This window comes from Tiliqua scincoides, chromosome 5 (genome assembly GCF_035046505.1).
Source record: "Tiliqua scincoides isolate rTilSci1 chromosome 5, rTilSci1.hap2, whole genome shotgun sequence".
NCBI classification, from domain to species: domain Eukaryota; kingdom Metazoa; phylum Chordata; class Lepidosauria; order Squamata; family Scincidae; genus Tiliqua; species Tiliqua scincoides.
Genome location: NC_089825.1, coordinates 44,112,482 through 44,136,578, shown reverse-complemented (window position 1 = coordinate 44,136,578; position 24,097 = coordinate 44,112,482). Strand labels below are relative to the sequence as shown.

At 41.9% G+C, this 24,097-nt stretch overlaps 1 protein-coding gene across 1 annotated transcript in view; it reads right to left on the bottom strand.

Annotated features, from left to right (window-relative positions):
* Window positions 1-22,105, bottom strand: part of RARB (retinoic acid receptor beta) — a 237,221-nt gene extending 215,116 nt beyond the window's left edge. The window contains exon 1 of the mRNA XM_066627897.1: window positions 21,928-22,105. Within this exon, the coding sequence (XP_066483994.1) occupies window positions 21,928-22,105 (178 nt within the window). The remainder of the gene's footprint in view (window positions 1-21,927) is intronic.
* Window positions 22,106-24,097: the final 1,992 nt, after the last annotated feature.

The window sequence follows — 24,097 nt, the reverse complement described above, 5'->3', positions numbered from 1 at the left end:
GTACAGAAGACTGCAGTTTCACTCATTAACATTTCTGTGCTCCAGTGGACATGAGAAGTGGCTAAGATGGTCAACACACCAGGAAAAAAAAAAAAAAAGAACCATGCTTTTAAGCTTTTAACAACATTATCTGTAAATATCAGCAGACAACTTTTTCACAGAAAGATAAACATTATCTCAGTGGTTCCCAAACCTTTCAGCACTGGGATTCACTTTTTTAAATGACACTCTATCAGGACCCACCTACATTTACCACTTAAAGGAGATCTAGAAAGAAATTTTTATTTATTTATTTGTAATAATAACCAGAAAAAAGACCCTCAAACATTTATCTCCCTATATTTACACATGCTTGCAAACTGCAGGTGTTGAGGTCCCTGCAGGGTAATTAGCAGCTACGGTATCAGATTTTTGAATAGCTTCAGAACTTGAAGCAATTAGTTATCTGATCTTTTCATCACCCTTTGGTGACCCACCAAAATCACTTTATGACCCACCAGTGAGTCCTGACCCACAGTTTAGGAACAACTGCATTATCTCCTGCTAACGTCTACAGACGAGGCAGTTATTAAAAGTTCAGCACCCAGGAGCAAAAACAAAAGCTGGCAATTCTAGACTAGCCTTCAGTTAAAAAAAACAACAACTATAAAATTAAGTTTAACATACTGGCCACAGTACAACATGTTTATGCAACTCATTCACTAGAGAGAAAATATTAGCAGCTCCTTTATCTGGGTTTAAGTATTACATAAAGATTAAACCTTTTTTCCCCCCTCCAAAATCTTTCCATACATCTTGAACCACTGTGAATTTGGGAACAGCTACTAGTTTTTATAAAAAATGAGGCTAAAAGCAATGAAATGCTGAAAGCATTGACAGTGTTACACAGATAACATGGTGCATGCTGAATGCAGAAATACAGTGTGTATCGGAAATCTTTTCCAAAATGATGGATGATCTTACACGACCATTAAGGAGTAAATAAAACTTTTAAAAAAGCCATCTGAAGCTCTGCCAAAGTCTTCCCTAATCGCCAGTAAAAGACATTTTAGGTACCACAAGACTACTGTAAATATTACTATGGGCCAGTTCATTTGTGAGATCATCTTAGGAAAGCACAGGATTGCTATTGGTTCTAATTCAGGTTTGTCCTAGGACTGTACAACTTGAGGGTACAGGTATGAGATAAAATGTTCCCCCATGCAAAAACACCTTCTATCACAGCTAGAATCAGTAAGAAGGGTTGTAGGCAAGTCCTTCTGAGATGCTGCTTTCTAATGATTTTTGACAGGCTGGAAATGCTTAAATAGGGATGCCTTGCCAGCCCTGTAGAAGTGGTACAGTCATAACATAACTGTAGCAGATGCTTTTTTCTCCTAGACAAACGTTTTTCTTTCTTAAATTTTTTCTAAACAGTGGCTTGGAGTTGCTCTTTTTTGTTGTCTTCCTGCCTTGTGTTTTCTGCTGCTCTGTGGTCATGTATTTTGAGGGAGGTCACCGAGCATGTGCTTGAGATGATGCTCACTGGCGTATAAAGCACTACATACTGTTTACTTTGTGTTATTTTTCCAGATTCTGGTATTAGCAGAGAATCTGTTTGTGTGGTTATGACCCCTCACAACATCCCCCTGCCAGCCAGTACATCTCATTGATACTTTTTGTTAAAATTATGAAGCCAGTGCAACATATGATAGGAAACAACCACTTTTTAATAATAAACATATGATTTCCTAAATTTACAAGTTGAACTTTCATCTATAGCCTCCTGGGGTTGGCGCTTCCCATGGATAAAAGGAATCTGTGGCAAATGTTTATTCTTGTGACAGTACTTGGTCCCATTGAGACTGATCGGCAACCACCACAGCACAGCAACAGGGAAACACTGTAAATGGTATCATTGCTGCTGGATAGAAATGGCTGCCAAGAAGCAAGAGGAACAATGTAAAGGGTCATGTGACCAGGTATGGGAAATGGAGGAGCCAGGTAGTCACATTCTTTAAGAGAAGAAACAACGTCTGACAAATATTAAGCAGACAGCTACTAAAGGGCTTTGGCAGAAAACCTCAGAGAACGCTCACTTTAAGATCCCCCAGGGCAAAGAGTCCTATAAAGAGGAAATGTTTATCATATCTACATAGGGGTTCAACGGACTCATCTCCAGTGACAGCTGATGCTCTAAAAATCCAGTTATGGGCCCATAGGAAAGTCTACCTTCCTGGGTTGAATCCCTCAACCCCCAATTTCACAATGGCCCAGAGTAGCAATTTTCAACCTTCCATCTCATGGAATGCTAAGAAGGAGCTAACATTGTTAAGGTACACCATCAGTTTTCTGACAGTTGACAAAGCAGACCAAGCTGCTGATGTAGGGCCACTGGAGGATGTGAGCCCCCCATCAGCAGCATGGTGTGCCTTGTCAACTGTCAAAAAACTGATGTTAAAAAACTCCTCTAATTCCAACGGCACACCTGCAGACTATTCCTGGCACACAAATGTGCCACAGCGCAGTGGTTGAAAATTGCTGGCCTAGAGACTCAAGACATTGCTGCTACAAATGAAAGTGTCTCCCATATTATCCTAGAGTCTCTAGGGGATGTTCCCATTGTCTGGGTAAGCAGGTGGGAATAGGAGTAGCCACGCAAGCCTTTTTGGAAAAGCTTTTGAGAGTCACCCCATTGGCTGGTGGGAAGTAGAAAAGCTACCACTGCTGACATCTTCAGCAGTGGCAGCAGTTCCACTTCTCTCAGACTGCCTATGTTTTTCAGCTAGCAGTACCAGTAGTGCTGGAAAGGTGTATGTAAATCTCCTCCCAGCACGCTACAGTTTCATATATTTTTCAGCTTTTAGCACTCTCGCCATGCTTGCAACCTTTCCTTCAAGCTCGACTGTATTAAACATGGCAGCCTCCATGCCTATCACTTGCCTTTCAGATGGAATGCAGGGTGCCATGATTGCTGAGGTCAGATCAGGAGGAAGACAAAAAACACAGTAATTTGGGGACTAGCTGTTGAAAAAGTTTTTTCTGTAGTGGAGCTGCACAGGTGAAAGCGCCCTTTGAAGTCTTGTAAATAAATATTTAATGTCGCAAAAGCAACCTGAAGTAAATTCAATGCCATTTTCAGTGTTTGTGGTCGTCTTTAATGAATCAAGTTAGAAGTATCCTAGAGGCATGCTAGTGAGGTCACTTTCTGCTATCTGCTGCAAGGAGGACACAGAATTAGACTAACTTAGATCCTGTATCAGAACTATTAAAAACCTGCTTATAGGCTCATACCACGTACAGACTTTGTGATCACACACTGAAGAATGAAGTGAAAAGGCACAAAGCTGACTGAATCACAAAATAGGAGAATGCGAACAGACCATGTGGCAGGGTATGAATTTCACTTAAAAATTTAAGCCAAGTCTAACAATGCAATCCTATGCAGGTCTACGCAGAAGTAAACCCTACTCAGTTCTATGAGACTCCCAGATTGTAGTTGCTATTTGCTCAAAGAGGAAAGCTTCCATTGGCACAAAGAGGCTCTTTCCTTCCATGGTACATATCAGCCATGGAGTGGAACCACTGTGGATCCCAATTACAGCCCCATACACAGGATTATCCCATGTGACTCCTATTTAAAAAGAAACTAGCACAGTAGCACTAATGATGTGCTCAATGTAATGTGCAGTTGACCCCAAATTGTACCTTGGTAGTTTCAAATGCTATCCCAATGCAATGCTATCCCAATGCAACCGGAAATCCAGGTTTCCGGTTTGGGATTAAATCACCCGGTGTGCTTTAACAGGCATTGCTAGGGGTGTGCAGGCTGCACCGGGTGACACACACGGGGGCGGGGAGGAGGGAGAATGACATCACTACTGGCCAAAATTGTTAAAATCACGATCTTTAGAAATAATACCATCAAGTCATATATCATTCGATGTGTAATTTCACGCAGAATGCAATGAAACATACCACATTGAAATATCTCTATTCTATCAAAAGTTATAGCCAGAAAACCAGTGGAGTGGGGTGGGTTGATTGTATGTGGCTACACCCACCGCCCAAGGCATTGCCATGCCCTCTGCATGGGAGAAGGTCCATCACAGGGGGGGCGTGCTGAACTTCCACACTGGGTGATACAAACCGTAGTGACTCCACTGCTTTAACCCTTGAACTGATTTCCACTATCCTTGGATAACCATGCTATATGTGCAATTTGCCAATGTATCATTTGTCAGCCTACACTTAGAACAGAAAAGCAGAACAAAAATATGTCTTTGATTTATTATTATCATCATTATCATTATTAGTATTATTATTTCATAGTAGTAGTACACTACTTTTCAACAAAAAAGTTCACAAAGTGGTCTATGTGGCCAAAGGGGCTCACAGTCTTCAAGAAAAAAAAAGGCACAAAGAAGATACCAGCAAACTGCCACTGGAAAAGACAAAATGCTGGAATGAAAAGCAACAGTTGGTCTCGTCCTGCTAAATAAAAACAAGTCACCACTTTAAAAAGGTGCATCTTGGCCTGGTTAGCAGGGGAAAAGTGTGTTTTATCACATTTGCATTCCCAAGAAGTCCAGAGAGACATAAACAGTTTTGCACATATTATTCTTGTAAGAACTCAAACACAGTGATTCAGAAGCAGTAATTGGCTTTGCTCACCCAGAAAGCTTCACTGCTATGTGGGGATTTGAACCCAGATCTGCCATAGTCTGTCAACTTCTTACCCATCTCATCAGACTAGGTTTGGCCACCCTTAAAACTTAAAAACAAAATCCCCATCTCTCCAGGTTTTGGACAGCCCTGTCTCATCTGACTACTAACGTCTTCCGCCGCCACACTTTAGGCCTCGAAAACTCTTGAAGGGTGTTGTTTTAACTCCCTATTAACAAGCCCTGCTCTCTTCATATAACAAACCATAGTTCACTCCATTAAGAAGCATCTTCTGAGTGAGGATAAGCTACATTTTTGACTGATCATTCACACCTAAGCAATCAGTTACATCTTTTGTCAAAATTGTTTTCTCTTTCACACTGTGCTGAAGCCATTAAGAAAGAACACTGAGCAGGGCTGGTTATTTATCCTTCTCCTCTTGACCTCTCAGGGAATTAATCTTAAACTTCCCATTTAATGATTTGAACAAAGACCCACTGTAGAAGACAGCTGATTGCACAGAGTAGTAGTTAAAACAGAGAAAGCCTTTGAATGATGACAATTAGAGCAGCCAACCTCCTTCTCCACCCAAATTTGTCAACTGGAATAGAAGGTTGCAAATCTACAATTCCAGCCATTGCAAGGAAAACTGCAGTGATTATATGTTCACATTTTTAAAATAATGGAGAATAAATCTGAAACAAAAGCAAACTACCTTTAAATTATGCTGTGTTGTGGGAATAATACACACAGTTGGTGGATCCTTTGCCAATGGTTACCTTTTAAGTGGTACATCTGGTATATTTAACAGGGTGAGAGAAAGTGTCCCTATTAATCTCAGAATAGTGTCTATCAGTTGTTTTTCTGCTAGTGTCCCTCTCGTGTCTTTTTTCAGACTGCGAGTCCTTTTGGGACAGGGAACCATTTTTTCCCATTTATTTTGCAATGTAAATAGCTTTACCACCTTTGTTCTTTAAAAACGTATATAAATATGGTGTTAGTTTAACTAATAATAAATGCTGCTGCTGTTATTACTATTATAGAATGGCAGAAATATGTTTTTAATTATATGATTATGAAAGGAAGAAAAGCAATTTTTGCAAGATGCTTCCACATAACCATATATTTTTTTTCTCTACAAATGCATGCTAGCCTGAATTATTGTGCTAGTGCTTGCATTATTGGAGGAGGGGGGCAGAAGGACTTTGCCTCCCTTACCTTTTAAGAAAGATGCCCACCCCACTAGTGTTTTAAGAAGACTTCAGAGAGGGAAATTATTTGGTTAGCACAGATGGGTGTTGGGAGAAGGGGCATGTATATTTCATTATAGCCCTGCTACCTTTTCCCCATTACTCCAGTCCTGACTGCCAATGTACAAAGAAAAAAAACACATCTTGTATAAGCTAGTCCTTCATCAACAGATTGCCTTCTGCTGCCCTTCACCATATCCTGTGCACGTGCTTATGTGTCTGCATGCTGTATTCTCCTGTTAATCTGTGATTTGGATTGGATTACCCATATCTTTTAGATGTAGGGGCCATTCAAATATGCTACTTTAAGGGCACAAAATTCACCAATAAGCAACTATGAAAGTACACACTGCTGCCCAAAATTGCAGGTGATGGTGTCTATTCAGGTCATGGTTCAGGATGTGGACTCACCTCCCTGCATTGCAATCTCTGCGCATGAACTGAAGGTTGTCCATGACTTTGTACCTTGGCTCAATGATCTCCAACACTTTTTTTTTTCTCGATACTGAGCTAAATAAGCACATTGGTAAAGCAGCTACCACGTTTTCCAGGTTCACAAAGAGAGTATGGTCCAACAAGAAGCTGACGGAACATACCAAGATCCAGGTCTACAGAGCTTGCGTCTTGAGTACACTTCTGTACTGCAGTGAGTCCTGGACTCTTTGCACACGACAGGAGAGGAAGCTGAACACTTTCCACATGCACTGCCTCCGGCGCATCCTCAGCATCACCTGGCAGGACAAAGTTCCAAACAACACAGTCCTGGAACAAGCTAGAATCCTTAGCATGTATACACTGCTGAAACAAAGACTCCTGCGTTGGCTTGGTCATGTCGTGAGAATGGGCGATGGTTGTATCCCAAAAGATCTCCTCTTTGGAGAACTAGTGCAGGGAAAGCGCCCTACAGGTAGTCCACAGCTGCAATATAAGGATATCTCCAAGAGGGATCTGAAGGCTTTAGAAATAGACCTCAACAGATGGGAAACCTTGACCTCTGAGAGTCCCGCTTGGAGGCAGGCTGTGCAGCATGGCCTCTCCCAGTTTGAAGAGACACTTGCCCAACAGACTAAGGCAAAGAGGCAAAGAAAGAAGGTCCATAGCAAGGGAGACAGACCAGGGACAGATTACATTTGCTCCCAGTGTGGAAGGGATTGTCACTCCTGAATTGGCCTTTTCAGCCACACTAGACGCTGTTCCAGAACCACCATTCAGAGCAAGATACCATAGTCTTTCGAGACTGAAGGAAGCCAATGGTGTCTATTATTAGCAAAAGTATTTTATTTTCTAACCATGGAAGGCTCTGTTTTAACTTTTTGGAGGAAAAAAAAATCTCCTTCCAATAGGTCAAGAAGTTTATGTTATACCTGTTTTGTACTCCTTTTGCAGACAGAAACTTTACATTAAAACTGGACCAACTTCTTGCATTGTCCTAAACTCCGGTCTTTGCAAGGAATTACTATGGTCATCACTTAATTCCTATGCACATAAAGTCATAATATGTGTACTCCAATATCATCATTCCCAGGTAATGGTTTCCGTGCACAAGTTGCACAAGTTCCTTGCATATGTTTCCCTGCACACACACAAAAAACAACATCCTAAACAAACATCACCTTACCAAATTTTCATTAACTTGCCATTCTGAAGTTCCACCTGCTGAACTGAAGGAAAATACAATACGAGGCAACTGAGACTATTCATGGAAGCCATGCATGGAAAAGATTATGATTTTCAGCATGATGATATATTTTAAGCATTCAGAAGGCTGAGTTAGATCTTATAGCACAGAAGGATGGAGAGTGAATTATCCATGAATGGAAGCTTTCCACCAAACTCTAAACTATATGCTTTTAGTAGTGCTGTTATTGAACATGTCACATCAGATTAGATTCCTAATGTGTCATGCTGTGCCTGAGTCACAGCAGAAAATGATGTAGAAGGACATAAAGCATAGTAGCGTATCAGGGCATGACAAAAAGATGATACTGGTTTCCATCGACTCTTCCAAGGATTTTAGCAAATGCTTGTCTTTCTAGAATATCTATATTGTGTCTAGATAGGAACAGTTCATGTTAGTTTAGTGATATATCCCCCCCCCCCCCCCGCAGAAATTTTCTGTTTCCAAAGTGATGGCATTTTGCCTGGATGCCTTTATGAGGGGATTGGACAAATTTCTGGAGGAAACATTCATTATGGGTTAAAAGTCATAGTAGGTATGTTGGTAGTAGGCTCTTGGTTTTACAGGCAGGCTGCCTCTGATTGCCAGATGCAGGGGAAGGCACCAGGACGCAGATTGTGTCTGTTGTCTTGTGTGATCCCTAGGGCATTTGGTGGGCCGCTGTGAGATACAGGAAGCTGGACTAGATGGGCCTTTGGCCTGATCTAGCAGGGCGCTTCTTATGTTCTCTTGCCTAGCTGCGGAAGGCACCCTAGTTGTCTTTTGCAGAACACCCTTTTGCACTGCAGAAAATTTCATGGCATGCCCTTGGATAGACAGCATGCAGAGGACCAGCCATGTCTGTTGGGTCTTATTGTTGACCTTTACAAATGAATGCATCCCAGAGCACCCTCAAGTCTATCTTGTGGCTATACATTGCAAGGAAAATTGATAGTTGTTGTCAAGCTGTCTCTTATGTGATGTTATCTAACTAGTTCAGTACTGTTGGGCAGCACAAACCTTAGCTGTCAGTGCACGGGGCTGCAAAGTTGCCAAAAATGGCTACAGCTGCATCCTGTGTGCAACCCGGGCAGTGCCGGCAGCTCCTTGGGAGAAGGGGGCTTTGGTCCCCTTCCCTTGGGTAAGGAAAGTAGCCCCACAATGAGGCTACTCAATTCTATGGCGACCCAAGGGTTGGAGTAGAATCAAGAGTTTCCATGTCGGGCCAGTAGCCCAACATGGAATCTCAGGATCCGGTGGAGCGAAGACCTGCCTCCCTCTCACCCTGCTCCCTCCCCCCGGCATGCCTCCTTCCAGCCCTCTCCCCACCCCAGAACGTCACTTTCCCACCTACCTCTCCGCCACCCAGCAATTCAGACAACTGCTGAGTGGTGGAGCGGAAGTGGTCCACCATTGCTAGCCCAGTGCCAGTCGGCACTGAGCTAGCATCAGCACTGGACCGGTACTGAGGGCTGCAGACGTGCCTTTCAGCACATTTGTGACAGTGCACGTGTGGAGATGCAAATTGCATTCTGTGGGGGGCAGTAGCAGAGGTCTCCTCAGGGTAAGGGAGCGTTTATTCCCCTACCCTGGGGAAAGCCTCCACTTGTCCTATGAGTCTCCTTGTTCTCCACCAGCTATTTTGCTGGCACAGAACCAAGGAGTGCAGCATCAGCAAAGAGAGAGTTAGGATCTAGCAGCATGTTGCGCTCCCATCTTGTTGACATGCCAACCCCTGCCTTTCCTTTCCTTTCCTTACAATTGGGTTGGAAGAAATACAGAAGCAGCGCACACTGACTGGCCACCAGTGGAAAGAAAAAGGAGGAGGAAGAAAAACCATGGCAGCATGACCACTTACTTACCTGCCCCTCCAGCAAGCTAGTTTTTATGGGTGGGTCTCTATGCTGCAGATTAGCATGTGAGTTGACTTGCTAATTGACTTGTTGCTAATTGACAGTTGACTTGACTGTCTTGAAGACAGCTGCACCAGATGACCTTATGTCAGCATCTCTCTCTCTCAGCTTAAGGTACCTCACATGGTTCTTACTGATTTACAGCATCTGTACCCCATCTTTCATCCAACAAGGCTCCCAATGCATGAAACCAAAAAATGGGAAGAAGGACAAGAAAATAGGAGAAAGGGAAATGCCTTGCTCGTTTCTTCTCTTCTTGCTCATGGAGCAGTTGGGGGTTCTGTGGCCACTGTGGGAAGGAGGGGCACAGTCCAAACTTATTCTTATAAGGATTAAATGGGGTGGGGGAGCCATGGATGCTGCCTTTGTAAGAAGAGTGGTATTGAAATTTGATATTACTACTAACGGAGATCGAAAGAGTCATAGATTTGAAGTAAAAATTGTCTCAATATGCACTCCTCATCCTTGGATACAGAAAACCGCTGTGATTCAAAGTCACAGGCAAAGTCACAAGAGAACAGAGCATAAAACGTGAATCAAGCGTTTGGCAACGTTCCGCAGTTCCTGTCACAATTCTGAGTTCTCTGGAGGTCGCATAACAACAACAACAACAACAACAACAACCACCAGGTATTTATATACCGCCTTTCTTGGTCTTTATTCAAGACTTTATTCAAGGCGGTTTACATAGGCAGGCTTTATTAAATCCCTATTAAATAGGGATTTTTACAATTTCAAAGAAGGTTCTTTCTTTCAAGAACGACTACATTCAAGGTGTTTCGTTCCGATCTGGCTTCACATTCTGGCCTCCATCCTCCCACGCTCAGAGCAGATGGAATTGCTCGGCTTCAGCTTGTCAGCTGCTCCAAGGTCGCACGGTGCCGGTGGCCTCGAACTGGCGACCTTGTGGATGTTATCTTCAGGCAGACGGAGGCTCTACCCTCTAGACCAGACCTCCTGCATAATTAGTCCCTGACACCACTAGAGTTATTACTCAAAACAGGCATTAGGAAAATGCAGGATATACGTCGTGATTTACCATCATCTTCATTAACGCCAAATGCAATTCCAGTTTCCTTCCAGACAGCCAGTCTATACCACATCGTACTCAACCAAATGCCAAATAACCCAACAGTCTCTTATAAACAGGATATACTAAATATATCATCCCTTAAATGAAGAAGTTTAATTTTTTTCAAAGAATTTTGGGTTTTTAAAATTACATAATATAGTTTTCCATTTACAAAGCACTGATGCTGACTCTGGGGGACTTCTGCCCCTTGGCTCCCATAAAGAGAGCTGGCAAGTAATGACCAGCACTGCTGATTGACAGACAACCAGCTAAGAGATAAACTTGTCATCATTTGGCCAAAGTTCAGGATGGGAACATGGGCTACGTGGTCAAGGAAGGGGTAAACTGAGAGGCCAATTGGAGGGAGATGACTGTGCAAAATGTCTCTATTGTACATTTTGACTTTGTACACTTCATACTCCACTACTGCTTCTCATCATCCCCTCTGCTTCTGGGCACAAAATCCTGTACTCCATCTCAGAAGGGGGGGGGGGGAGAAGTTCAATAGTAGCACCACAATGCCACACAAATGCATTTGGAACAGCAGTACCACTGCCTCTCATGAACCTCTGTGTGGCTCAAAGTGGGCCCATAGTTGCTAAAAGCAACATAGCCTTGCACTAATATGAGATATGGAAAGAACATTTATCTTTAAAAAAAGATAGTCACCTTCAGAGGTGTAGTAGGCACTTGCTCCAGGCGAATACTTTAGGAAGCCAGCAAGCAGAATCAAGCAAGCATGGCAGAAGGTCAACCGGGACTGTCTTGACAGCAGAGCCTGGCAAACTACCTAGACTGAGGGACAGAAGTCAATCTGGGAGCTCTCTATTAATCTGTGGCAACAAGACTGGCAGAGATTCTAGTTCTGACACCAGAACCAGGGGACATCTATTAAAATTGCAAATCAGGAGAATTAGAACAGACAAAAGGAAATTTCTTTACCCTGCTACTTAATCTCAATCTGTGGATTAATCGCCAGAGAATCTGTCTCCTTGCCACAGAATGTGGTGATAGCATTTGACCTAGATGCCTTTAAAAGGGGATTGGACAGATTTATGAAGGAAAAGTCCATCACAAGCCTTGATGGGTGTGTGCAACCTTTTAGAAGGAGGCTACCCTCAGAATGCCAGATGCAAGGGAATGGCAACAGGATGCAGGTGCCGTGTCTTGTGTGCTCCCTGAGGCACCTAGTGAACCACTGTGAGATACAGGGAGCTAGACTAGGTTGGCCTTTGACCTGATCCAACAAGGTACTTATGTTTTTATTACTTCCCAGGCAAAGAAGAGTACAGGTTGTAATATGCAAATGCTAACTGCTAGAAGCCCCGGTGGTCAAGGGAATCAGCATCTGACCTGCAGGGCTGCTGGTCTGAATCCCATAGTGCCCAGTACCAAGTTGGCGAGTTCTTACAGCCTGGCCTAGAAAAACGTTGTGGCAGTCAGTGCTACAACAATTACAGGAGCAGATAACCAACAGGGTACAACATTATCTGAAGATGAGTACAACTATCCTTCATCATTCTCCCTCCTCCTAGGCTAGGTGTCCTTGCCACAGATTTGCAGCCATCAGCTCAAAGAAACTATTTGTGAAGAAAATCTTTATCCATATGTCTTTGTCTGCATTTTGTTTAAGCCACCAAGAGAGAGCAAACCACCGCAGGGAACGCCACAACAAAGTCATTGGGTGGAGTGAGCACACAGGGAGCCATTTAAAGAACTGACAAACTATATCCATCTTTTCTATTATGTTGTAGTCTGCCTGATGTTATCCTTCAAGTGTAGCACATCAATTGCTCGATGCTTTCTTCATTAGATAGAGAAAAGCATTACTAGTTTGGCTTCTGGATGATACATTACTCTAATGCATCATTAGAATGGCATGTCACATCAGCGATGCATTATTGTGAAACATTATTAGAGCAATAGCTCACTTGATTCCAGATCCTACAAGATGCCAAACTCCTTCGAGGACATGGGAAGTGACTGTGACTCATTTAATGTGCCCACATTCCTGCAGGAATTCATCAGCGAGTTCAATGTTGTTGAAGGGCAGTGCTATCTGGAAAGCGTCAATATAAGAGCTGCATTTTCTTTCAAATAAAATTACAGATATAAATGTTGCCTCTCCTCACCCCTAAATCATGCATCTCCAGCTGTTAAAGGCTCAATTCTCCCTGCTCCTCCACCTCAACCAACTGTGGCTGCTGGGGTCCACTGAGCACGCTCAGTCTGCAGCAGGCTGTTTTGGGAATCCACATCTCCCTTGCATGAAGTTCCATGGGATTCCATGGGGCTTACTTCGCCATAAACATACTCTGGATCAAACAATTAGGCTGCATTGTTTGGTAGGAACCTTTTTCCCTCTTCCCCACTGAAATGTTCACAACTTATTGTTCACACCTTCCTGACAGTACATTCACTGGCCTGCACATTCACAGAAATCATACCCAGGCACACACTGTTCGGATGCAGCAGTCACTGTTTTCCCATTTTCCTGATTTATACTATCTCTTCCCCATTTCCACACAATCAGTAATCCAGGGCAATTCAAATGCACTGCCTTTCTCCTGCTTCGTCCTGCCTCAGTTCTGGGCAGGAAATGAGTGTTCTAAGCATTATGAATCCTCTCTATGACTCTTTCCCTCTCTTTAACTCTTAGGTTCTTTAGGAGGCAATGTACTTTGGGTCTTCTCCCCTTTGGGGGGGGGCTGGTTTATGTTTTTGACAGCATCTAACGTCTGCAAACCTCTGGAGATCAGTAAGTACAGAGAACTTCATTTTATTCTTGGTTGATCCATTTGTATTACAATCTGATTGGAACCAACAGCTCAGTGTCCACTTCCTGCCACCACGCTCACCCTGAGATGGTCTGCCAGGAAGAGAGATAGTCCCTTTGAGTTCCTACCTTGTTGTTTGCTAGAAACTGGCTAGAGGAGCCTCAGAGGTGTCCTCTAAAGCAGCAGCACTCTAAGTTGTGGCCACGGTCCTCCGAAAATGCAGTTCCTGTCTACTCCCACAATGCTCATTCTCCTAGTAAACCTGCACATCAGGGACATTGTATCTGTTACTTGGTACCCAGAAGGCAGCGTAACAGGATGTCTGGGCAGATGCAACTGTCTGGAATGTCCTGGTGCCCAGGTCTACTAGAATGAGCCGCATGGGAGCAGAACTATCCTAACCCTGGATCTGGCCCTGGGATGGTTAAGATCTTACTGGGTTCCCCCTCTTGCCTGGGTGGCATCTCTAGGCTATCTGTCAGTCTCAGCCTCTTTGAGGAGCCAGAACGTCAGCCTTATTCCAAGGTGACTCATCACTGGTTTTGAAATTCACACTTTAATAATCTTACCACAACTAAACCTGTCTAGCATAGCCTTTTCAAGTACTTGCAACAGATGTTCATTTCAACTGGTCTGTGGGCTCTACGTTAAGTAGAGCAGCAGATGTAAAATGCATTATCTTTTATATTTCCTTTAAACTGATATTTTTGCACAGCTAACTGGGCCATTATATTACCCATGCAATATAGTTAACTATTCAAAGAGGATGTTTTAATTTTACTACTAACAAATCTTGGTCCTGAGGCTGCTGTATTAAAGCACATTCCAATGTTATGCATTTCCTACATAATGGTCCTGGATCCTTGCCACATCTGTGCCTGACTAGCAAGGAGACATCACTTTATTAAGGCCACTTCAAGCATGATGAATTTTCTAGATGGAAATAACTTGTGTGTAAAAGATAAAGCTTGAAGTTCTAATGTAACGTGTGGCACTCACTGAAAATGTACATACCCATTGAAAAAGGCATATGTGTGATCCTCAAAATGTAACAATCTATGCAATAGTTTCTGTTTTGCATACAGACATTCTTTCCATGTAGAAAATGCATTCTTTCCATGTGATGATGCTAAATGAAAACGTGTGTCTTTTTCCAAGTCAGACACACAGAGATGTACAAAATCCGGGAGTGTTTGATTCCACCTTGGAAACAGGGATATTTTTAGTCTTTGCATGCTATACTTTTACGACAGAGATACAATTGGTGCTTGTATATTTGTCTAGAGTTTGAGTTTGAGTAGAGTTTGAGTAGAAACTGTCCTGTGTGAGAACTTGACCCTCTTTCCAACAGCTTTCCTTCATTCAACACTGCCCCAGCCAGGAAGGGCAAAGTGTGATAGAGTCCCTTCATCTATTTTCTTCTTCAAATTGTGGAATGCAGCTGGGATAATTCTGAGCAGCCTGGAGAAGTATATATACAGAAGCACCAACCCTATCTTTCCTTGGACCAAAAACTGCACCTAGGATTCTCTGGATTGCTTCTACCAGTTTTAAAAAACCAAATGGTGCAGCCAGGATACCGATTCCGTACTCTTTTTTGACTAGTCAGAAGATAGGATTGGACTGGAAGTTAAGCACCCTGGTCTCTTTGGGCATTCCTAAAGGTCTAATGCAGTGGTTCTCAAACTTTTAGCACCGGAATCCACTTTTTAGAATGACAATCTGTCCAGGACCCCCCGGAAGTAATGTCATTGACCTGAAAGTGATGTCATGGCCAGAAGTGACATCAAGCAAGAAGTGCTTCCTGAGAAGGTGGCAAGCACTGAAATTATGTCATTTTCTCTAGAAAGGCAGACTATAAATTACTGAATAAACGAAAAAGGATAATTAGAAATAAAGTAAAACAAATAAGGGGAGAACGGGGAAACCATCCCTGTTCCACCAAGTGAATTCTCTCTGCAGCCTGCCTGCAAAAACCTCAACCCCCCCCCCCCCGGGAAAAAAAAAGCACAGTAAGATTTTTCAGCATGTCCAGTTCAATTTAAGTTCTTATATTTAAGCCAGTTCAGTGTGATTTGGGACAAAATCAATTTTAAATTGATGTTTTTTGTTTGGGCTGGATTTAGAGGCAACGCTTCCCTCTAAACAGCATTAAAAACCCAGAAAGATGTGGAGAGGAAATGAGACTTCACTGGGGGGAGGGGGAGAAGAATCTGTAAAAGACAACACTTTCCAATCAAGCAGTGCTTCCAAACCTATTTGCCATGAAACTTTAAAATTACACACTATCAGAAGCCACCTAGCTTTACAAGACTAGAAAAGAAAAGAAGTCTTACCAGCTCAAGGCTCTTCTTACTGTACTATGGTGGGAGGGGGCTGCCTCCTGGAGTACTTATTGAGCTCCACATGCATAGAATTGGGACCATTCTGGTAGCCTTGCACTCCCCTTCACCTGATTTTCCACATGAGTCGAAGTATGGCTGCTTACTCATGAGTAAACATTAACGTGTGGCTTAGTTTTGCTTTCCATAGGGCTCAACACATTAGTCAGCTTGGAGGACGGGACTTCCTTCTTGGGTGTTTCTTAGAGGCTGTGTTCATTGGATTGGGACCATTTTGGTGGCGTTGAATTACTGAGTTTGAGGAAACCCTGGTCTAGTTATAAACAGGCACTAGCAGAATGATGATGACTATGAGTATCAGATACAGGATGATGTGGTGGTTTAATAATCCAGGTTCAAATCCCCACTCAGCCAAGAAGCTTCCTGGGTGACCATGGGCCAGTCACTATCTCTCAGCCTAACTAACCTGGCAGGACAGTTGTGAGGAAAGAAGGAGGGAAGGAACTATCTGCACCACCCTGAGCTCCTTGGAGGAAGGGCAGTATAAAAATGAGAAAAAAACAAATATATATAATAACTTTCCTAGAGGGGAGAATGAAGCATGTGTTTGCTTCAGGGGAGTTACAGTGACAGGATTTATCACATGTTTTTTGAACCAGATAATTATGTTTGATAGCACATCTGGCAGCATCATAAAAACTTGAAATCCTAAGCTATTACACAGAAATTACTTTTGTAAATCATTTATGAATACTACCGACACAAGCCTATTCTGCATGTCGGAATAGTGAGACAAGGACAAAGAAGATGGCAATGTCTTCCCCTTTCCTTCAGGACTCAACTGACTGTGTAACTGTTTTATCACTTTAAATTTAAGGATGCCGTGTTTAATAAGCAGTTGAAAATAAGCAGATGCAACTCAAGACTCCTTATTCCTTAAATATGCATGAAGAGATAGAATCCCTGGCCAAGGCAGGAAATGGCATACTCTAAATAAAACTTTGAAAAGGAGCGCCACTTGAAATTCCAACTGTAGAATATGCACAACAGTAAAACAACCACCCCACAGTTAAAATTAACTATTAATAAATGCTATACACAATGTGCTGAAATGTGCATATGGATACGTTACATACGTAGGGATCACCTAATCATTTCAATGGGGGCTATAATCTGAATGAATCATGAAATGTTTTGTGCAGATTGGTAGTTTCCACTAAAAATGAATGAGAAAGCCATTTCAAAATGAGAAGTGCCAAGTATGCTTGAAGCTCATCCATTTGATCAGAAGAGACCACCAGAGCCTATTTTAATAATAGAGCACTTCCAGATGGGGTGTTCAGTCTGGGATTTTGACCCACTGTGCACTCAACCTTAACAGTGGTTCACATGCCACCATTATCCATACATTGTCCACCCACATTTAAACCACCACATTCCTCAACATGAAGAATCAGAAGAATCTCATAAGAATGAGAACAGCAGCGCAGGAACTCAATGACTACAGTGTAGACTGTTGTTAGTATTGTTCCATCTCTTTTTCAGAAGTTAATGTCCAAGTAGAGCATAGATAGGAAAGTCTACTGGGTTTGCCATGTGAAAGGAATGTTGCAATTCTACCCATGGCAGCAAACAAAGAAGCCACAACTGACTAGTGCTATAGACAGATGAGGTGGAAGTGCCCATAATAGGCCTCATAGCAGCATTCAATACAATTAACTTTGCATTGAAGTGGTGTCCATAAGCTGCTGCCAGCAAATGATCTCACACCTCAAGTCTGATGTTTAAAAATTCAAAATCAATAAAATTCACCAAGTCAAATATTTTAAAGAAAAATTACCACCGGTGAATCCACACAATTCAAAGACAAGTAAAGGATGAATAATTTCCAGTCACTGAGAAAAGTCACAGAGGCTTCCTCGAGTTGCTTTACCTTGGTGTAAGCCCCGTATATGCGATGGGTCTCCTTAGACCTACACCAGCTCTATGGCTGGCGTAAGTCCAAGGAGCATAAGGGAGACAGAGCAGGTGAAGGGATGGGGATAGGATCCTGGCGCTGCTCGGATCCACCCTTCCTTCCCTGACCGCCTCCCACATTTCCTGCCGAAGAGTGCCCTTATTCCTTCCCCTTCCCACCCACACCAACTTACTGGTGCCCAGGGACAACTGCTGCCCTTCGGGCTGGAGCTGTGCACCATGCGCGGCTGTGGCTCCAAAATGATTGCCGCTGTAAGGCAGCCCGTAGGACTGGGATCTGACACATCTAACGATATCATTCTAATGATTTAATGCAATAATTTCTCCTGCTTAATACACTTGGTAGTATAGGTTTGGTAATACAGCAACTGCAGCTCTATCTGACTGCAATGGAACTTACTCCCAAGTAAATGAGAACAAGATAGCAACCTTCTTCCTGAAATCATGGTGCACATGTGCAATGTACTTCACTGGTACTATTTCCTGTTTCAGAATTCTATCAACATATTTGAAATTGGCAAGTGCTGTGCTGTGGCTATCTTTTTTAACATGAAAAATGCTCCATCAAAATCTCTTAGGGCACAATCCTAACCCCTTATGTCAGTGCTTTCCAGCGCGCCTTAGGGTTTCCAGCACTTTCCAGCACTTTCCAGCACTGACATAAGGACAATGCAGCTCTGAGGTAAGGGAACAAGCATTCCCTTACTTTGAGGAGGCCTCCGTGAGTGACATCCAACTGCAGGATGCAGCACATGTCCCATTGGCACTGCTATGCCAGTGCTGGAAAGCACTGACATAAGGGGTTAGGATTGCACCCTTAGTTTCTCTCTTTAAATAGTGCCTGATGACTTCATTTGCTGTTAAGGGATTTAGCACCAAATTACTTTCAGTGTGTTTTCCCCCCTCTTTTTATTTACCAATTTCCAATTTAAAAACATGGTTTTATGTGTTTTTCAAATTGCAACCAGATAGAATGGAAGACAACTTGTCTCTTTAGTGCTTTTTTTGCAAGGCTGACTTGTTAGAAATATCCTCATTCCAGAAGACCTGTGTTGCATCACTGTACCCACTGTTGAATAAACCAGGAGGGAGATTAATACAGGCCCTTTCCTTTGTTAGTGTGCTGCTTGGCAAAGCAATAATTCTGAACAGTAATGTTCAATCTGGCCATAGGTTTCTTTTATTACTTCAGCATTCATTTATAGTTCACCTTTATGGACAGGTAATATTTTTCCTTCTACTGACCTTTACAACATTGTGACCAACCTCATAATTATTAAGTTTTTTTTTCCTAATGTTAATCTGATATAAAAACAGAAGTCAAGTCATAAAGGTTGAGGTTAAGAAGTCAAACCCATTAGTATCATCAGTGGAACTAAATCTCTACCACAGATCCTTTCTGTAGCCCACTTAAGCCTGTAAAATTAATTGACAAAAAACATTCTGTCTTTTGAAAGCAGAAGTAACATGTGATAAACTTTCTACTATTTTTGTCTGAAAGATAACTGGAGTTATCATAGGGCTACTCTTTCTTTTAATAAGGATACTGCTGACCTGAGGGAAAGAGAGAGGGTTTATTCCAAATTTTAGACACTGAACAGGTAGATTCATAGAAAATACAGAGTTTGAAGATCAAATGAAACAAACAGAAATAGTGTATTGACACAAATGTTCATAATAGGACAATTTGCGCACCTTATGGTCAAAACATGTATTATGTTGAAGGCATGTCTTGATGTTTTTATTTTTTATGGATAGGGCAGTGTTTCTCAAACTAGGTCAGGACTCACTAGGTAGGCTGCAAGCCAATTTCAGGTGGGTCCCCATTCATTTCAATGTGTGTTTTATTTTTAATATTAGACTCGATGCTATCATTGTATGTGACTGCATACATGCATACAATTTTAACATGCTGCTATGTATATGTTTTAACAATGATATGCGGCTTACTCCTGGTTAAGTGTGGCTAGGATTGCAGCCTTTGAGATGTTTGGAGAATTATTTTTAAACAAATCAGCAACTTCTAGGGAGAGTTAGGAGGGTTCTTTATTTTAAATAATTTTTTGAACTTATTATAAACTTTTAATTTACTTAAGATTGATTTAATTTTGTTGTTTGGGGCGATATTAAAAACATCCTGCTTGATGATGTCACTTCCAGGTTAATGACATCACCTCCAGTGGGTCCTGACAGATTATCATCCTAAAAAGTGGGTCCCAGTGCTAAAAAGTTTGTAAACCACTGGGATAGGGCATGAACAAGATCAACACAGTGATGTGGGAACTTTAACACATCAGTTCTAATCCAGAGCATAAGAGCCCCACTTGGATGAGGCCAAAGGCCCTTCTAGTCCTGCTACCTGTATCTCACAGTGGCCCACCAGATGTCTCGGGGACCACAATATATAGAAAATAACTTTCTTTTTAGGTGCCAACGGAAGCATCTTTACTAAGATAAATAGAGCACAGTGAGTGTGCAATTTGGATTGGAACGAAGATGGAGGAAAAATGTTTATGTCTCCCTACTCCCACCAACCACAGTTCCAATCTCATTTGTCATCATATCCATTTAGAAAAATAAAAGGATCCACATAGACATATTCAAATGTGTCTGACCCTTTAGATTGCATTTTAGAGGTTCTGCAAATGTAGTTTTTTTTTCCTTACTTCCATACGTGACCATGTAACATTTTGACTATCCTCTCATTTAACTTTGGAATATAACATGAAATATCACAACTTTCAGGATTCTGAAATAAATTAATTTGAGAAAGGGTAAGAGGGTCTTACAGGAGAACTTGTAAAAACAGTTTTTAAACTGCATCAGTTTTGCATGTAATCTACACAGTGCGACCTCGGTATCTGCAGTTCTGGCATTTAACCCATCTAGTGGCTAAATGCTATATAGCATTACAAAGCAATGGAATGGAATTGTATTCAGCCCCATCTAGTGCTGAAAACTGTATAGAGCTATACAAATGCATTTTGGGGCAATCATGGGAGGAGCTAAGAACTGCCATAGAGCCGGAAGTGAGTCATTAGTGCTATTTTTAGCCCCCAGAAGCTTAGAAACCTTGTGGTTTCCAAACAGTTTTCTCACTTTCCCCCCTTCTTTACAGGTATTTAAATGGTGACCCCAGTATCCATGGATTTCTCTATACGCCGGGGTATGTGTGTGTTTCCAGAACAAAACCCCTGTGGATATGGAGGTGGCACTGTACAGTGATAACTAGTGTGGTTTCATGAACATAGTGTTGCCCTTTGATTTTGGTTCATAATAGTAGCCTTTTGCATAAAATGGGACTATGGGCAAAATGCATTTCTGCCACACTACAGAGGAAATTTACATAAACATCATTACTTGGATTTACATTTGCACAACTGAGCATGAATTGGGCACCATGGCTAGAATACAAAAACCTGGAACAATTCAATAAAAGAAAAGTTTTGGTTGTTTGCATGTTTTGGTTTTTTCTGGATTTTTTTCCCCTGAAATGACAAAAGTTGGGGAAGGAAAACACCTCTTAGAAAATATTTTCTCTTTCAGAATAATGAATGCAATATTTTTTTAAACCATATTTCCAAATAATGTTGTTGCAGTTCATTCACAGCACTGCCTTCTGCAAACTTCTTAAGTCCAAGCTCCAAAGGTTGGCATTTATTTATTTTATTTATCCAGGGATTTGTATCCCAGCTTTCTGCCCCAGAAGGAGCACCCATCAGTGTCAGTTATAATAATGCTATTGCTGCACTTGACTGGATTAAAATCCAAACACGCTGAAGATCTGATGCTGAAAAAAATACTTCCAAATGTTGCCAATACAAGTCTTCAAGCATTTACACCAGAAGCACAAATGGTAATCTGCCAAGCTCTCTGCTTTTGCAGCATAGTAGAAAGAATATTTCATAATGAAGTCTCCAACCAATGCCTCTTTCTCTGCACATGCCTCAACTTTCTCTCCATTTTTTGGCACCAAGTGATGGGCATTGAGAAAATACACACTTGGAATCAAAGAACAAAGTTAATGTTTGAAAATTCTGCAAGCTCATTTGTGTTCATGCAAACATTTCATTTTCTCAAAATTACATCTTCTCGGTCTCAGAACCTATGGATCTGCTTAACTGAGTGGTTAAGAAGTTCTATTCAGAAAAAAAGCACAACTTCAAACCAAAGCAAAAAAAAAATCAAGACATATAAACTTTTTTTCTGTACAGTATTTTGAAATTTAAACAAATGAGCCAACCTGCTTGATATCTACTACAGAAATGAATGAAGAATGTGGAATTGGTACTTACTTGCAGGTGATGGAGTGCTGCATCCACTTGTTGGTGGGTTCCCTTGAATACCATGAAGAGTTGAAAGCGAAAGTCCACCAATGAGAGGAGGAAAAAGTAATGGGTAGGGCGGTGTTGGGTAATGAGTCATACGTCCATTGACCGTCGGTACAGGACATGTATGGCTACTGCTTGTCATGATATTGCCTCAAAACATATAGGTCAGAGAAACATCAAGTACCATTACTCTGAAGAGACAAGTAAAGAGGAGATCAAGTCCGGAGACGCAGCCTGAGAAGGTAACTCATTAGGAGATCTTCTTTTTCCCTGAATTCTTCCAGTCATGTTCCTACTACATTCCTGCTGTGATGACAAGTCTTTGCTTTTTTTGCAATATGATCACATATCAGGACTGTTCAGCTGTGGTTTTCAGTCTTTTCAATCCTCCTAGGAAAGTCGTTTCAGTCTACAGGTGCTTGTTGAAGTACTCTGCAGAAGGGGAAACAGCCACAAATAACAAAAGGCTAGCAATGTTCGAAATGAATCCCCTGATTAATTAATTAATTACCCTGAGCAAATGTGTACTGCTGAATTAGGCCAGGTTCCAGTGGACTCTGAGTAAAAGGAAAAGAAAATGTTGGTTGGTGACTCTTTATACAAGTTATGCCACTGGTTCCCAAAATTTTTAGTACTGGGACCCAATTAAAAAAAAGTTTCTCTTTACCAGTTGATCAAGCCTCTGTGGCTATAACGGTGCCTGGGCAGTAGTTCTCCCCAAGCAGCAACTTGTTTTAACTCTTGATGCACATAGCCTAATCTGCCCTGACAGTTTCATGACCAACCAAAATTTGGGTCATGACCCACTGGTGGGCCAGACCTCCAGTTTGAGAACCACTGAGCTATGTGTAGAAATGCTACCAGGATTATGCTATGGAAGTTCAAACTATTGAATCCCCTGGCTGAATATCTGTGAGCAGAATCAAGATGAAAACAAAGATGCATATAAAATTTTGAACCTTTGTGAATGAAATCAACTTCTCACAAATGTTCATTTCATTTGAGTCCTTGTGAAACTTTGTCAGCACTCCATGCTTAAAGGTTTAACCTTTTGTGGGCAAATTTGCAATTTTGAAAGCAACTGAGAGCCCAATCCTATCCTCCTAGCACACACACACCCCCACTATTGCAGCCATGCCAAAAATGCTACTCAGTGTGCTGCTAGGAAGCGCTTTATGGCAGTTTTGCAGCAGTTAGTGCTGGTAGAATGCTTGTTCACCAGCACTAAAGCCCAATAGGATTGGTTGTGAACTGATAAATTTTAAAGGCATAAACTTATGCAGATATTCACTTAGAACAGGGGTGGGCAAACCCTGACATGAGGGCCATTTGCGGCCCTTGGGGTCCCCCAATCTGACCCACAGGGAGCCCCCAGTCTCTACTGAGCCTCTGGCCGGTCGGAGACTTTTGGAGCTAGCACTGGCCTGTGACTGCTAGACATGGCCACCAGACAGGAGGTGTAAGCTGAATTAGAGCAAGGCCTTTTATAGACTCCATGTGTTTTCTGCTTTTCCCTGGGCATTATTTTAATCCCCCCCCCCATTGCGCCTGAACAACTGATGTCTCCATGTGTCTCTGACTTGGTCTGTATGTTTTCACTGTACAAGAGATGTGGGGCAAACAGTTCATAGTTCTCATGTGGTTCTCTACATGCCTGTATTATAGTTCTCATGTATATTATAAAGAAGCTCAGTAAAATTCATTCATTCATATAAGTTATTTCTGTAATATATTCATTTATGTAAATTTGAAATATAAATGAAATGTAAATTAATTTTTCCCCTAGCGCCCGACACAGTGTCAGAGAGATGATGTAGCTCTCCTGCCGAAATGTTTGCCCACACCTAACATAGAACATGCCCAAAAGCTCAACTCAAATTCAAATGAAACACTGGGATGCCCATGCACCTCTAATTACATGCATGATTTAACTCTGAAATTTGCTCCTGCATGGAGAAGACATTTGCAGTTTTTACATACTATTCCTCACAGAAAACTCTTCTACACACTACATAGCAGTTGCAGACATGCAAGTCAGTTTTCATGTTCAGATAGAATCTCTGGATTCCAGTACAGATGTGTGTCACTCAACAACGGGGATACATTCGCCTGTCCCTGTTGTTAAGTGATTAGG